Source organism: Cuculus canorus, chromosome 1, assembly GCF_017976375.1.
Source record: "Cuculus canorus isolate bCucCan1 chromosome 1, bCucCan1.pri, whole genome shotgun sequence".
In the NCBI taxonomy this organism is placed as follows: Eukaryota; Metazoa; Chordata; class Aves; order Cuculiformes; family Cuculidae; genus Cuculus; species Cuculus canorus.
In genome coordinates, this window is record NC_071401.1 from 82,315,836 (window position 1) to 82,331,368 (window position 15,533).

The 15,533-nt window shown below is 42.0% G+C and overlaps 2 protein-coding genes and 1 long non-coding RNA gene across 6 annotated transcripts in view; 2 read left to right on the top strand and 1 right to left on the bottom strand.

The window, feature by feature from the left end:
* The window catches only part of CNKSR2 (connector enhancer of kinase suppressor of Ras 2), a 212,211-nt gene extending 210,217 nt beyond the window's left edge, over nt 1-1,994 (top strand). Inside the window, exon 22 of one of the 4 annotated variants that reach the window (XM_054059353.1) lies at nt 327-1,994. In XM_054059353.1, coding sequence (XP_053915328.1) covers nt 327-542 — 216 coding nt within the window. In that variant the 3' untranslated portion in view covers nt 543-1,994. The remainder of the gene's footprint in view (nt 1-326) is intronic. The other 3 variants (XM_054059361.1, XM_054059366.1, XM_054059370.1) reach the window with 3 other exon arrangements.
* A 1,005-nt stretch (nt 1,995-2,999) lies between these two features.
* Nucleotides 3,000-6,379, bottom strand: KLHL34 (kelch like family member 34). Its single transcript, XM_009565547.2, has 2 exons — nt 6,029-6,379; nt 3,000-5,892 (listed from the first exon to the last, which is right to left on the bottom strand). Exon 2 carries the CDS (start codon nt 5,764-5,766, stop codon nt 3,979-3,981), a length of 1,788 nt encoding a protein of 595 aa, XP_009563842.2. The 5' UTR covers nt 5,767-5,892; nt 6,029-6,379; the 3' UTR covers nt 3,000-3,978.
* A 103-nt stretch (nt 6,380-6,482) lies between these two features.
* LOC128850966 (uncharacterized) lies at nt 6,483-15,216 on the top strand. The gene is made up of 2 exons (XR_008448240.1): nt 6,483-7,209; nt 11,123-15,216. It is a non-coding gene; the product is annotated as an uncharacterized LOC128850966 (long non-coding RNA).
* Nucleotides 15,217-15,533: the final 317 nt, after the last annotated feature.

Consider the following 15,533-nt stretch of genomic DNA (forward strand, 5'->3'; position numbering starts at 1 on the left):
CCATCTTGCAAAATGTAAGCAGCTAATAGTAAACAGTATAGGGTTTGCTTTTTCTTGAGCTGAACAAGGGGTGAGGAGGGGGAATTGGGACTCTCTCCGAGGATGCTGAACAAGGCAAGGCAAGTCCTAGCCCTGGAGGCTGATGTGTGACAACCTGTAGGAAGGGTTCCTGTTTGCCGCTGGTTGTATAGCAGTAATATAGTCCCCCCACTTTTAGGGGCTCTATGGCTTGAATTTGCCCACCCTATGCCCTCCTTCCATGCTCCTTGATTTTGCCAGTGACTCATCACTTGCATTGACTCTTGCTTGTTCCTTTTCTCTCACAGGCCAGGGAAGGAGAAGTAGCCATTATAAACAAAGTTCTGGATAACCCAGCTTTGACGTCTAGAGACTTTCAAGAATGGAAACAAATGTACCTTGATCTCTTCATGGACATCTATCAAAGCAGCACCCCGAGGGACTCTGTTAATGGCTCATCTGAGGTGGATGCACTTATAGCCTCCTTAGCGCACACTCACTCTTACATTGAAACACATGTATAAAGGTCTCTCTTTTTGTCCATTCGCTACATGCCAGCCCTTTACTTAAGTGCATAAAGTAGTTTTTATATCAATATGTGGGAGCTCTAGTAAATTATATTTTAATGTTACTCAGCTGTGTGAAGTAAACCTTCAATAGTCAACAATACCACGTCTTTAATGAGGATTTGTATATTTTATATGCCACCAACGCTCTGCTTGTGTTTACCTTCTGTGAAATAATGAGCATAATCTTTAGCTATTAAAGAAAAGTATTTAAAAGCATTTTTGGAAGACTGTGGCCTTCATGCAGGAAGTTCTACAAGCTAAAGGTTTTGTTATTGAAGGTCACTTTTACAATGATATTTTATATTATATAATTCCAGTATTGCATTGCATTTTTGGAGTGCGGGTACTATTTTGGTGGTGGAAGAATACCAATTTTTATATTTAATGAGAAACTCTAGGAGTTTCTTAAATAACAGGGAAAAAGTGTGGCAGTTGCGTTTCAGTTTTGTCAAGCACACAAAATGGGTGAAAATCAGCAGATAGAGACGACACATGTCAATTTAAGTATTAAAAGGTTAGGTCTTATTTCCTTGTGCTTTTTTAAAGGCTGTTGCTAAGATTTACCATCAGTGCAAAGGGATGCTGGTTTGTATTTTGATTAAGACCAAATTATCTGTTATTTGTCTCTTAATCACATTTGGTTGATTTTTTAAAGAATTAGTCATGGAACTGTCATTTATGCTGCTTTTGCATTGAAGGTACCAGTATAATGTGCAGATTTTGCAACACTGAAAATGTAGACTTTGAATGTCCTTGATAGCAGCATTTCTCTTGCCCAGAAAAGCAGCAGTGGAAAAGATTCCCAAAGAAATGCTCCAAATCTCACAGGCTTTGAAAATTCCTACAACAGAAAAGGAATGAATAGGATGTTTCAAATAGTGTAGTCTCCTATGTGTTTTCCAGGCTGTGAAATTTGGCCGTATTGTATGCACAGAAGCTGAAAAATAATTCAGGAGTTAAAAAACCTCTGGTTTGCATTTGAAGGGGAAGGGATGTCTCTGGGTCCTGCTGAGTTCACAAGCCAATTGAAATGTTTTAAATTTAAGTTTTGAGTTGTGCTGGAGAACACTCAGTGAACATGAATAGAAATAGCTCCTTAGAGTTAGGCACTTATCTGGAATAGGGAAGTAGGAGGTAAATCTTAAATCAAATATTTACTTTTTATGGGCTTGTTTTGGAAGAGTGATCAGAGCATGACAAAATATTTCTGCTGCTTTTCAGTACTTTGCTGCATAAGTTAGGACTCATGACATGATTTAGTAATGCTCATGTGAAAAGGAAAAACTTCCTTTATACTTTTTACAGCGAGTTGTACTCTTCACCAACCTTAGACTATTGCCTGTACAGCTCAGTGAATGTACTTTCAACTTTATGAGCTCTGATATTTCCTGGCAGTTATATCCATGAAGGGATGAAGGAAAGAATTAATGGATTTATTTTCTCTCTCCTTCTTTCTTTCTTTTTTTTTTTATTCTTCTCTCTCTCCCTCTTTCTCTCTCTTTTTCTGTTTTTTTCTCTCTTTGTCCCCCTCTTTCTTTCTTGTTATTTTATCACGTTTGGATTGCAAATGTTTTGCAGATTTTGCACAATTGTACAGAAGAGTGGCCTTTCTGTAGCCCATTTTCAGTAATCCTATATTCCAGTCGATATGGATGACAAATGATGTATTAACGTTTGTATAGAATTCTGGATCCAGTGTAATATTTGTACCATTAGAAGAATATTGTTTGTATAAACTGGACATTTATTTACTGCATGAGTACTGACTTCTATATTAAATTTGTGAGGTTTTTGTAAATTTCTCTTAAAAAATGCTTGACTTGAAATGGATCGTGCTATTGTTCCAAGCATTTAGATTTTCTTGCTATTGTTTTACTGGACCAAAAGTAAATATATTCATATTACAAAACCTCTTTATATCTGATGGATGTATATGCACATTGTGTAGTTGATTCCTTGTCAAAACCAAGGCAGTTCAGAAGACTTAGATCTGTTGCTATGCAACAGCTATTCTGCCTGCACTTTACATTAGTAAAGTCAGCTTGTTTGCTTTAAAGGTGAAAATTAAACATTACAGTTTTTTAAGCTAGTCTAGTGACCAAGAACATGTGTCCTATCCATTGTGCTGCCTCCTTTTAAGACTATTAAATGTTCTTCTAGATATATTTTTATTGTATTAACTCTCAGCCTAGAAAGGGAACACTGTAAAATATAGTACAATAAATTTAGCTTTTAAATGAACGTTTGTGACTCGAGATTCAATTTGTTCCATACCAAAGTGATTCTGTGGCATCTGACCACTTGGTCTGTATTTCACAGATTCATGTACCTTAAAGTACCCTTATAGTCTGTGCCTTTGAATTTTGCCAACATAGCCAAAAAGAAGTCAGATTATTGCTGTTTTCTATGTAGGCTGATACTGAATAAAGTCTTCTGAAAGCCTTCAGTTACCTCTTTCCACATTGTACCTCATTTTTGACTGCAGGATTCTCTCATGTACCAGTTCAGCCATGAACAGATTTGCTGTTATGGGCAGGTACAATAAAGCAATGTATGCTGCCAAGGTAAGTATCAAGGCATTAGTTCCAGCAACTCCTGTAAAGTGTTTCTTAGAGACTAATATGTATACCCATTCTGCTCTGGCCATCTAAACTAATACAAAGTTTGAATACAAAAGAAATGCACTGTACTGCTAGTGTGCATCTTTAAAATAACGCAGAATAAGCATCTGAATGACCTGCCACACTAAAGGCTGCTCAGAGAGGAATGGCTTCTATGAAACAGTCACTGTTTTAACTTATTGCCATAACTGAGTCTACATATCAAAAAAACCCGTGCTTTCTGTCCAGTAATTTCATGCTGGTTAGCTAAGTCATTCTTGCCTAGTATGTAACATTTCAAATAATACCTTCTCCCTAGCAGTACTTGGCATAGGCATCAATTTTCTAGGCTTTATACAGTTCACTTTCATTTTGCTTATCTATAGCATAAAAATTCAATTGCACTTACCAGCTGGGAAAATTTCCTATGATTAAGGAAACATAAAAGATGGATTATATTTTTTAACCTTTGAAAAATCTGACTTGCAGCACCTATTAATTGCTATCTAGGTATTATTGTTCAAAAGTCAAGGATTACGATTAGTATTCATTGCCTCTAAATGTGCTACTTGCTATGTCCTTCCTCAGTGAGATCAGCTTCCAACTCTGTAAATCCCAGCATCTTTTCCCATACTGGATCCAGACTTTCTTGCCTGTTTCCACCAAGTATTTGGCTTATCAAAGCAAAACCTCCACTCTGTCACGTTCAGTGCCTTTACAATTTCCTTCTTCTTCTTCAGGACTTCTGTGCTGGCTCATCTCCTGGGACGATCATTCCTCAGCCTGTCAGCTCAGCAGTTCAGCAGCCTCTTCTGCAGGATGTCACTGTCCTGCTCATCAGCCAGTTCAGAGAGTTGCAGCACTGCACACTGCAGCCCACACCAAGGCAAAGGGGCTTTGCAGATCTCTTCCCAGCCATCGTTGTCGATGTCATAGCCAACCACATCTTGCGTAGAGACTTCCTGTGAGTTTTGCCATTTCTTTCCCCCAATAAGCAGAGCTGTTTCCTCTACCACTGCCAGACCATAGCAAAATCGATCATAGATCAGCGGTCTTAATCGAGTCCATTGGTTTTGATCAGGGTCGTATCTCTCTATTTCAGAGAATGGTTCATATAATCCTAAAAAGGTGAATATGGCTTCTCTGATTGTTGCCATCTGATGCCCAAACCGAGCAATGCTCATGGGGGCTTTTTTTATCCACTGCCCTTCAAGGGAGTTCAGAGAATATACGTCCTTGCTTGTCATGGCTGGGTCTGCGTACTTGCCGCCAGAGATGTATATAGCATTCTTGCAAATGGCACTGGCATGGCCATGTATCTTGCATGGCAATTCCTTGGCCTTCGTCCATCTGTCCCTGCTGATGTTGTAGACTTCCACAGACGAATGCAGCAACCCATTCTCACCCCTTCCACCAATGGCAAAGATATCCTTTCCTAGGACACAACAAGAAAACTGACATCTCCTTTCCAGCATGCCTGTGATTTGGGTCCACGTGTTAAATCTTGGATCATAACGATGGACCTTGTTGGTAACCGATAAGAGCTTTTCAGATTTAGCATCACCCAGGGCATCAGTTTCTATTTCCCCACCCAAGACGTAGAGGAAGTTCCCCACCACACAGACACTGTGGTTCTGCAGCCTGTCCCGCATCTGCGAGAGAACTCGCCATTTGTGATTGTAAACATCAAAGGCCACCACATCGGTGACAAGCCCCCCGTTTGCTGTCCCTCCTCCCAGCAGAATGATCCGAGTTTTCTGGTTCCTCAGCGTGGTGGACTTATCCTGCAGGACGGGCTGTTTGAAAACAGATGTGTGGTAATTTATTGCTTTAATGATCAAGCACTTAATAGCTGCGGAGAGGGGCACTTCTGACTGTGTGTAGGTTTTTCTCAGCTCTTCTACTGGAATGAGGCCGTATCTTATGTGCTCTAAAAGGCTGTTTGCATAAGCCAGCCTGGATTTATCCTGCTTCAGCCACAGCAGCACAAGATTCAAAAGGCAGGTTTCTTTCACCATAGGGAGATCTGGCGACTGAATGACTACTAGCAAAGACCTAAAGTTCAGCTCAAGTAGTCCTGACAAATCCAAGTCCAGCAGCTTCCAGAGATTATTAACAATGTACTTTTCTGTTGCTGCTAAGGCGTCAGGCAGGTAGAACTTCCTGGCCACATTGGCGGAGAAGCAGCAGTGTTCCAAGGCAAGATTGTTAACTAAGTACTGATTGCACAAGCCAATAGCATCAGTCACTTGCAAGTAGCTTGCAGCTTCCAAGGTATCTTCCAGGCTTTCAAAGGAAAGGGGCAACAAGGAAGTGTAAATGAAATCCAAGACGTGCTGGAGACCGGTGGGTGAGACAACTTGCAGGTGAATTACACTGGCTTTTGACTCTTGGGTGTAACTTTTGAACATGGCTCGGAAATAGTCGCTGGAGCATGCCAACAAGGACTTGTGTGCAGGAAACTCGTTCTCCTTCACTTTCAGCATAATATCGCACAGAAAGCCCTCTGATCTCAGGGTCTGGTACTGGGTGAGCACATCGGTGCAGTGTGCTTTGCAGTAGGACAGGAAGTAGCTCATGGTAGGCAACACGATGCTTTTCCCTTGAGTTATTAAAGCTGAAATGCAATTAGATATTGAAACAGCTGCCGTACTCAACAGCCATTGCTTGAATGCCCAGCAGACCTCCAGCTGTTAGAGAAAAGCCTAACAAAAAAAAAAAAAAAAAAGAAATCAGTCTCTTGCCTGGCTTAGGAGGACAGTTAGTAGATTTGTAGTGAATTCAATGCATTCCTTTATAGAAAAAAACAGCTGAATGTCATAGCAGCTGTAGGATGCTTACTTTTCTTGCCTCCGCCGCTTGTGCAAGGGTGAATGGTCCACGGTTGTGCTGAGCGCTTGCTTGGCTGGCCATCAGGTGACAGATTAGGGAACTAAATGACAATCCCAACAAATGACACTGTGTCTGCTCAGCCGTCGCCCTCGACCCTTCTTGCTCCACAGGCAGATCAAATAGCAACTCTCTGGCTGCCAGTGCATGGCTCTGAGCAGACACAGACTAGAAAGGAGCAGTGGCTTTTCTCCTCTCTTGTGGTTCAATTCGAGATAAGGTTAGACCTCGCCAACTCTGGGACAGCAGCCCCCTTTTCATCTTCTTTTCGCACTCTCTTAGGAAGCCTCAGCCCAAGATCAAATCAGCGCCTGGGAATTATTACGTGAAGATTTTTCTAAGCCCATAAATCTTTGCCCGTCATGGACTAAGACAACCAAAATATCATTATTAGTCACTGGTTCGATTTGACATGCATTTCTGGACTCTTTGCTTCACATGACACCACCATAACTCACAGCTACCAGAATAGCTGCAGGCACATCTCCTAGTCCCCCTGTCCAGGAACTGATCACAGGCAGGCAAGCAGAGTGGCCAGAGACCAGGCAGACGGAGGAACTTCCACTGACAGCCGCAGCCAAAGCAGCTGACTTGGAATGACCTGGCTGGAAATCACAAGGGTAACACATTTGCACAAAGCAGGGACAAAAATAGATTCCCCCAGTTCAGTTGTAATAAACTGGAATCTGTTTATAGAGGAGGCTTTGCATAATTGTGCTCTTGGTTAACAGCTGGGAACAAACCTGGAGTCTCCAGGGATGGGCCACAGCTGACTAGCTCAGCTTTCTCACTTTCAGTTTGTCCCAATTAGATGCACGTACATGGGGATTATCTCTGATTTTCACCCAGGCCTTTCAGGGTCTCATTTCTACCAAGAATAGTAGCTGTGGGCTACGTTCTGACCTTCTAAAGCTTGCTTTTCTTTTTCCTTTTTTTTTCCCTTATCTCTGGGTGGAGATGTTCAGGAATCTCCTCTCAACACCTTTCTTTCCATGTCAAACATGCTCAGGACTTGCAAAGTGACAAGACAGATAAATGCCTTGTCCTTTTTGCTGCCTCATGAGCCAGCAGACTTGAGGGACAGAGGAAGATCCAGCAGGACTGAAAAAAATCACCTTTTGCTCAAGACAAAGGTAAAGCCTTTTTACTGTATTTCCTTATATTTATTCATGTGATATCATGACATTTTTGGCTCACCTTTGTAACTGAGGGGTGTTTGGGAGCCGACTGGGTCCTAATATGGATTGTACATGCTAGGTTACTGTTATAGTGAGCTAAAGCCATCTTGCTAAGCAGACTGATACCTACGCATGCTTTGCTCTGTTTGTGAGGAAGGACTCCAAAGGCATTGTTCTTCATTGCTGCATAGCTCTGAAAATTGATATCCTGCTTGACTCCACTTTCCATTATGATATTGCAGATCATAAATCAGGATCTTGCTAAACATCTTCCTCTGTTTATTTGCCCAGAGATTTTGTTTTTTCTTTCACTTACAATTGAAATAAAGCCAAATTCTATTCAGTCCCTTGCTCTGGGGTGACAAAAAAAGAATTATCGTTATCAAAATTAGATTTCCTCCTGCTCTACTTTTAGGTGGTTAGCTTTGTCTAAGTACAGAGCCTACTCACTTGCATAGAGATCAAGCAGTGAGCCCAGGGAAGCATGGGGTCTGCGCCTTCAGAAAAGGCTTGAGTCTGAGTGTTTCTCCAGCAGTTCGGGAATAAGTAAGTCCAGGCACCACCTCCTGTTTGCCAGCAGTCCTTGTCCTCCATCAGCCCTTTACCTATGCTGCTATGACTGCTCTGAGTTGGGAGACTGGGAGCTGACACAGCCACAAACTAATTCTAGGTGAGGAGTGAGGGAAAACATAAAATATGACAGCAGAGAGGTCCCTGTAGCCTGAGTCGGTCCTCAGCCTCCCTCACTGTGTGGCCTCGCAGATAGATGTAGTGCCCCGACCCAGAACGCAGCAGAGACCAGGAGCAAGTCACCAGCTAGACAGGCAGCTGGGAACCTGCCGCCAGGAGAGGCCCTTGGCATCTACCCTACAAACAGAAACTTGACTGATCATGTTGTTGGGTCATGGCCAATAGCCCCTCAGTGCCTATAAAGTGCTTCATGCGTGACAGTAAGCCATAGAAGCTGGTACTGAAGACACAATTAATTAAATTCTACTTTCCCTGGATCCAGATGTACCAGAAATCAGAGATGTGGCTTGGGCAGCTGTGGGTGTTACCAGCAGCAGCCAAAACATGTTCCTCCCATCAACTGATACAATCCTAGGCAAAGACAAGGTGTGCCTTTTACTCTTCTTCAGCAAAGCCCAGGTGCTTCTTTTGCACCTTTTTTTCCTGGCACATGTAAAGTACCGGTACAGCACCAACCGCAAGCACTGTGACTTCAGAGAGGTCAAATGAGGCTCAACCTGAACATCTGTGCCTGTCTTCAGAGTGATACCAGGTTAACCAAACTGTGTACATCACTTGCTTTCCAAACAAATTCTGCGGATCGGCTGCAGTCTATACAGGTCAGTTGCCACCTGATTACAGTGCCACAGGAGCCAATGCTGATTTAAATATATTTAATACCAGTGCTGGACAAGTAGGTCCTATAATTGTATGTAGATTTGCTGTAAAATTCCTTTTCAGACCTACTTCATCTTCACGGCAAGCCAGTTAAGAGAAATAGTAACAATCATGATCCTTATAAAACTGATTATTTGCCAGGAGATTTTGGTTTTGATTTCACTTATAATTGAAATAAAGCCAAATTCTGTCCAGTCCCTTGCTCTGGGGTAACAAAAAAAAGAATTATTGTTATCAAAATTAGATTTCCTCCTGTTTTCCTTTTTGGCAGTGAGCTTTGTCTAAGTACAGAGCCTATTCACTCAGTACCCTCTTTTGTCAACAAACAAATTATCTGCAGACAGCACTTTGGGTCTTTGGCACCTTTGGGAGAATATTTAATGTCCATTAGCATGAGAGCAGGCAATGACTAAACAGCCAACTTATGAATCTCAGGAATAGACACAGCACTAGGTGGGATGCAGTTAAGCCGTGGTCTTATTTTTCTCAGCTGTAATTTGGAAGATCAGATCTAATGTTTGACTCGCGAGATGGTGCTTAAAATTAGGGAAACATTAGTGTTTCAATGATCTATGATTTGCTGGGAGTAGATAGTACATTTCTAATCATGTGCATCATTTAGACTTGAAATTAGATTTTGATTTCAGGCTTTTAGTACGTTTTCTGTTGAAATCATTGCTGTACTACAGTAGATGGTCTGGAACAAAAAAAAGTATATTTAGGGGTGTGCTGGGAAAAAAGTTGGCTTCCACACTTGTAGTTATCATTTTTCCCTGTACAGAGCTGAAGAATAGCCTGAATTGCCGTGCCGTGTTCAGTTTAATCTTGCCAGTAGGCCATGAGTTAATAAACACTTCAATTACCATTGTAAATTTTCCCAATTATTTTTTAAGAGTAAAGGTTGTAAAGAGTTGTGCAAGTAAAATTAGGCTCATTAGTAACAAGTGCCTTTCTGAGAAATGCTCATTACTAAAATCCACAACAGAGGATTTCTAAGCCACATTTTATTCCCAAAGAAATCAGTGCAGTTCAGAGGACAACAGAGCAAGTGCTTCAGATGCTTGATAACTCACAAACAAATATAGCAAAAGTAAGCCAAATAATTAATGTGATAGGGATGATGTAGCATAGAGGTTTTCTAGAAACTACTAATCAGAAAGATCATATTGATTTAAGTTGTCTTGTAAAAGTCATTGGACTGAAGTCTGTACTTCATCCATGAATAATCATTCACAACAGTATTTGGGTCACCCCGTCTACTTAAAGCAAAGGTTGTTTCGCTTGGGAAAGCAGTCTTTAAGAGCAAAACAATAAGAGAGAAATTTTCTTGCAGCTAAAAGCAATGTACGGTGAGATCATGCTGTGCATAAAAGCACAGGAGAAAGTTACCAGCTTTGGCTGAGGTGGGCTGAGGCTGCAAGGCTTCCATTTTAACAAGGGGAAACCAGGAACATGTGCCCCCAGAACTGTCTGTGTGTAAAGGAAACAGAGGTGCCCACAGGACACTGCTCCCACATGAGCTGGGGGAGTAGGAAATCAGCACAGGGCAGCACATCCCCTGGCCCATCAGAGGAAACTGCCAACCCTCTGCACACTGTATCCATACATGTGCCACCTAGGAGAAATCTGTGTTTTGGGACAATTGTTTTGCAGAGTCAAACCCTATAACCCAAAATGAGTTATAAAGCAGGTATGTTTATTTCCAGTGCTGGGGTGCAAGGGGGTTCTCCTCCTAGCTTGGACACCGTATAACTTAACAAACATTAAGGGTTATAGGATTTGATTCCACAAAACACAGTGCTGGCAAGAACTTTGGCGGTGTACAAGCCTCCACATGCCACTGGGGAGAAGAGGTTTAGTGTGATCAGGAGTCAGAGCAGGGATCTGAAACTTAAGTCTGCTGCAAGTTCATGTCTGCTAAGCCATGGCTACGTGGCAGTTTTCCATGGTTTTGTGGAAAAAAAGGCTTTGTTCACAAAGGCTTTTTACCTGTTCACAAAGGCTTGTAGTGACAGGACTAAGGGGAATGGGTATAAACTGGAGAGGGGCAGATTTAGGCTAAGCATAAAGAAGAATTTCTTCACCATGAGAGTTTTGAGACCCCGGCACAGTTTGCCCAGGGAAGCTGTGGATGCCCCATCCCTTGAGGTGTTCAAGGCCAGGTTGGATGGGGCCTTGGGCAGCCTGGTCTGGTGGGAGGTGTCATCACAGGGGGTTGGAACTAGATGATCTTTAAGGTCCCTTCCAACCCAAACTATTCTATTGTTCTATCATTCTATGATTCTAAAAAGAGGAAAGCAGGGAATACCACTGACACTCTTGGATTGGGGGTGCCATGTCCAAAGTGGGTTATGTTAGCACTACACCAGTGTGAGAAAGCATCTTCTGTTAAATGATAAAACATGAAATAAAAGTCTTTCTATCAGCCTGTGCCTCATTTGCTTTCTCTTTCTTTTTTCAGATTCCCTTTGCCTCCTACGAAGGTGGATGCCGTTATGGCTTCTGTTGCTCTCCCTGTGGATTAGACGTGAGCTTCCCTGATGAATAAAAAAACAAGTTGGGAAAGTTTTTAACTTGAGTTTCTTTTCCAGAGCGACTGCAGTCGGATGAGTCAGGCAATGCAGCTGCAGGATAACGAAGGTGAATGTGTATTTTAATGAACCCTTCAGATCAGATGCAATGAAGGCCTTCCCAATGCTTTACAGTGGAAGGCAGTTTTCAGCTGCTGTCCTTCTCTCCTGATGGTCCCGTGACACCGAGTGACTCTGCATAGAGCCCTTGCTTTTCTCCCTCAGACAACCGGCACTGCTTATGCTGCAGCTGAAGCAGAGAGGGACCAGGGGACCCTTCACTCTGCACCCAGATCAGAGCTGCTCAGAAACCATGATGGCTGCTGACTTTGCACAATGAAGACATGTATAGCTCTGTATGAAGCACCTCTGCTCACAGGTCACTTCTGCATATGTGGAGACCTCCTTGCCCTAAAAGGAACATTTATGACCCCTGTGAAACAGTCCTGTCTCGCCAAGGCCTTGCAGCTCATTGAACTGGATCCCTAGACTTTATCTGCTTGGGAATAGCTAGTATTAAAAGCTGCAGTTTTGGGCTGTATAACCAGTAATGGTGGGAGAGCTCAGTCTTGTCCTTTTGTCTGTGTTTGGATATACCCAACAGCTCCAAGCTCTGCCCCTGCTGCAGAGAGCCCAGTCCACCCTGATGTGGTTTCTGTGCCCTTAGTGACACATGTACCCAGTACAAAATCTGTCTAACTGGGATCCACACCTCAGATCTAGGAATCTGATAAGGAGATGAAGACTAGTTCCCCATATTGCAATGAAGTCTTAATGCATTTGCTTTTAATTAGAACTGGGATTTTTATAGCCATAGAAATTTTAAGGAACAAACAGTGCTCTGGGACCAGAGAGGAGAAAACACAAATGATATTTTCTTCTATTAAAGCACCATACAGATGAAGTAAAGCTAAGAGCCTTCATACAGTTTGATGCAGACTGCAGAAGTCTCTAAAACTGAGGTGCTTTTCACATAAGTTTGTTAGGATTCAGCTCTCCCATCCCCTAACTCGCATTCAGGCAAATGCTAAGTCACAGACTATTGCTTTGCAAGGTTAAGTTACGGTGTAATCAGCTGCTCTAAGTGCTGTTACCTATGAGATAATGAGAGACTTATGTTCACACTCACCTGATCACTAAACATATTCCTAGGTTCTGTACACTATTTCATCATAGTCACCATCATTGGCAGCAGCGGCAACATGTTACCTAGTGACTCTGGACTCATTCCCTCAATGATCTGCAGCATTCAGGCTTACACTTGGGAGTGGGTGGATTGCACCTGCACCTGCTAATCCTATCTTATTTGCTCACAAGCACTCAGGTTTGAGCATGGGAGAGACAGCTAAGGGAGGGCACTCAAGCCCTCGCAGTGGGTGGAGTGCAGCCAGAATGAATTGCATGTGCTGGAAGATGGATGATGGATGGCAGACCACCAAGTTTGTAGAGAGCTTTTTGTCTTAATGACTTCTGACTGAATAAGCCCAAGACGAAGTGTGGCAAAGACATTGATGGGATGTGTTTTATTTACCCTTCTAACTTTCATGAGTTACAGAATGGTGTGTGACTAGCAAGTCTCACTAATCATTTGTCGGGCTGAGCTCGGAGACAGTCCGTAGTGGTATAAGGTACTCATAGTCCTACTAAGCAAGCAGGGAGATAGACATGTCCCTCCACACTAGACATAGTTTCTAAATTCCACTTCTGGAAAAAAAAGAATTAGTTATAGTTATAAGAACTGGACTGCGTGTGTCATATTTCCTTCTCCAGGACAGAGTCTTGGCACTTCATGGCTTTAGTCATTGCCTCTCTTCCCCTGCTATGAGCTGGATGTGTACTGGGTATGCTTATAACCTGTGGATAGTGATGAGGCAAACCCCTCATCCCCAAGGTACTCTCCAAGAACTAACATATTATGAGCTCATTTTTATTTTAGAGCTCTTGCACCAGCAATAATGCAAATGTTGAGTTCCTCATGGATGTGCCAGGATTTGCCTGCCCAGAAAAAAATACATAGTCTATTTAAAACAGCTCAAAAGGTTGTAGAGATACTGAACTTTTGTTTTTCAGAAAGTTTATTTTGATCTTGTCTGCCTAGACCAAGGATTGCAGCGAGTGACTCTCAAGGGGAGTAAACACAGACAGCCTATCCTCTGAGCTCCAGCAGTATGTGCCTGGCATGACAGTGCAGCATCATTTCCTTAATACAATGGCAGAGTTTTCAGGGTATTTTGCCTGAAGTAGAAAAATCATCTTAGTTCTTCTGTCACAGCAAAGCAATGAAATTGTAGACAGGTAAAACTAGTCCAGTTGCATCCTCCTCCCCCATCTGTGAAGGTAGCACTGATGTCTAGGAACCTCCTCTGATTCTGACAGTGGTCATGTCAAAGGAGAGGCTGTGAACAACAGCTGGAGTGAAATGAGAAATTTGTTAAATGGACATACCATACAATGGTGTAAATGTGATATCCTACTGTTGAAAGGGAGAGGATATTTAAAATAAAGGTACATCCTTCAAATTCTTTAAAATTGCAAGTAATGACATTACTATTAGTTTCTTGAGGTCATGTAATAACAGCAATACAGTAGTTTAGGTGAACATTGGCCATCTTGACAGTGTACAGCCATGGCTTCCCTACCTTTCGGCCTCTTCCAGTCTTCTTTTTTGCTGAACTACAGTCCAACAAGCAAGTTGCTGCAAAGAAAACTTCCATTCTTTGTACTATGGAAATGACAAATCAGAGGAAACCTGATTTTGAAAGGTAAGTAGGTTTATATATATTGAGAGGAGTATATCATCTCTGTGCCTGCACCTTCATTAGCAGTAATATATGAAAGTGTCTATGGGCCTGGTGAAAAGAAAATGAAAATTAATACATTCGTTTCACAAACTAGGCCTGGAGAAGTCTTCCAGCCCATCGCTATGCAGGGAGTTACTGTATGCTGCTAGTGTAGCACTTCTCTTACAATAGTTAAGGCAAAGCTTTTAAAAAAGATGTATTGTGTTAAGTGCATTTTCACCATACTTTCCAACACCGGCACCCAAACAGCCTTTCCAGGGCTGGATGATTACACTCTCCAAAAAAAGTAAACACTCAAGTTCAGGAGAAGCATTGGAATAGCCATATCCACTCACTTCTGACACCCACCAGATGTACATGTAAAGAACAAGCAATCCATGCAAACAAAATGTACAACCTGGTATTTCTACTATTCCTGATTATGGTTAAGAGGCTGTAAGTAGAAATAATAAAAAGAAAATTAAGGCAATCACCATACAAGTCACCTGTCCATTTCTCCACAAGCAGGTTTATTTGTCTTTGACAGAACAAAACAGCTTTTTAAAGTCTGACAGATCTGCTGCAGAGGGTTATGTTCTGCAACTTTCTTCAAGTGAGCTTTGTGATCTAATAAGTATTTTCCAGGTCAAAGTTTATAGAGTTGTAAAAAAAACAGGGGCAGGTTTTGATTCTTTTGAGCCCAACAGGAATTTTGCCATCAACTCTGGTACAACCAGAAACACAGGGTTCTAAATGTATAGAAGTTTTAGAGAGAAAAGTATCTGTCTTACCTTAGATTTTCAGTTTTGCACAACAGTTTTCTCACCTTATATGCAGGTTATATTCAGTTCCCCATGGTCTTACTGGAATAAAGGTGGAATAAAGATTGTACTAAAAATCACTTTTTACAACTGAGCCCTTCATCTGCTACAGAACAGTGTTTTTGACGTGTTAACTCTTATGTGTAGATGTTACATCAGTGGTCTGTATTGGGTGAGCAGGCTGGGGAAGGGCGGCAATAATCACTACTCACGTGCTCCCACGCTGCAGCCCTCACTGATGCAGAGTCTTCAGCCACCAACCTTGCATGGCTGTCTTTGCTGTTGCTACAGCTGATTTCATTCGAGTTGCTTCAGAAGCAGATAGGACTGTTTCCTGTTGCCTCACCCTCTGGAAATGTTTTCATTAAATGATAAAGAGATTCATATTTTTGTTTGTTTGTTTATTTGTTTCTTTTACAGCTAGGCAGGTAGGGACTTCTCACCTTTGTATTTTCAAAAAAGAGTTAATGGAGAAAATACCACATTTCCACAGCCTCCAGAATTACAATACATTACCACAACTTCCAGAAAAGAGGTACTGCAGAGACCTTAAGTTCCTATAGGCCGCTTGTGCTTTCCCATACAATGAAAACTCAACTACAAAGATGAATGGAGAAAATAAATAGATAATGCTAAAACATCAGGAACAAAAGCGCTTAGGGCATTTTGAGAGGCAGAAAGAACAATTTCAGAGGCCAGGA

Excerpts from the sequence above, each read along its gene's own strand:
- KLHL34 (XM_009565547.2), bottom strand. The coding sequence starts at position 5,766 with ATGAGCTACTTCCTGTCCTACTGCAAAGCACACTGCACCGATGTGCTC.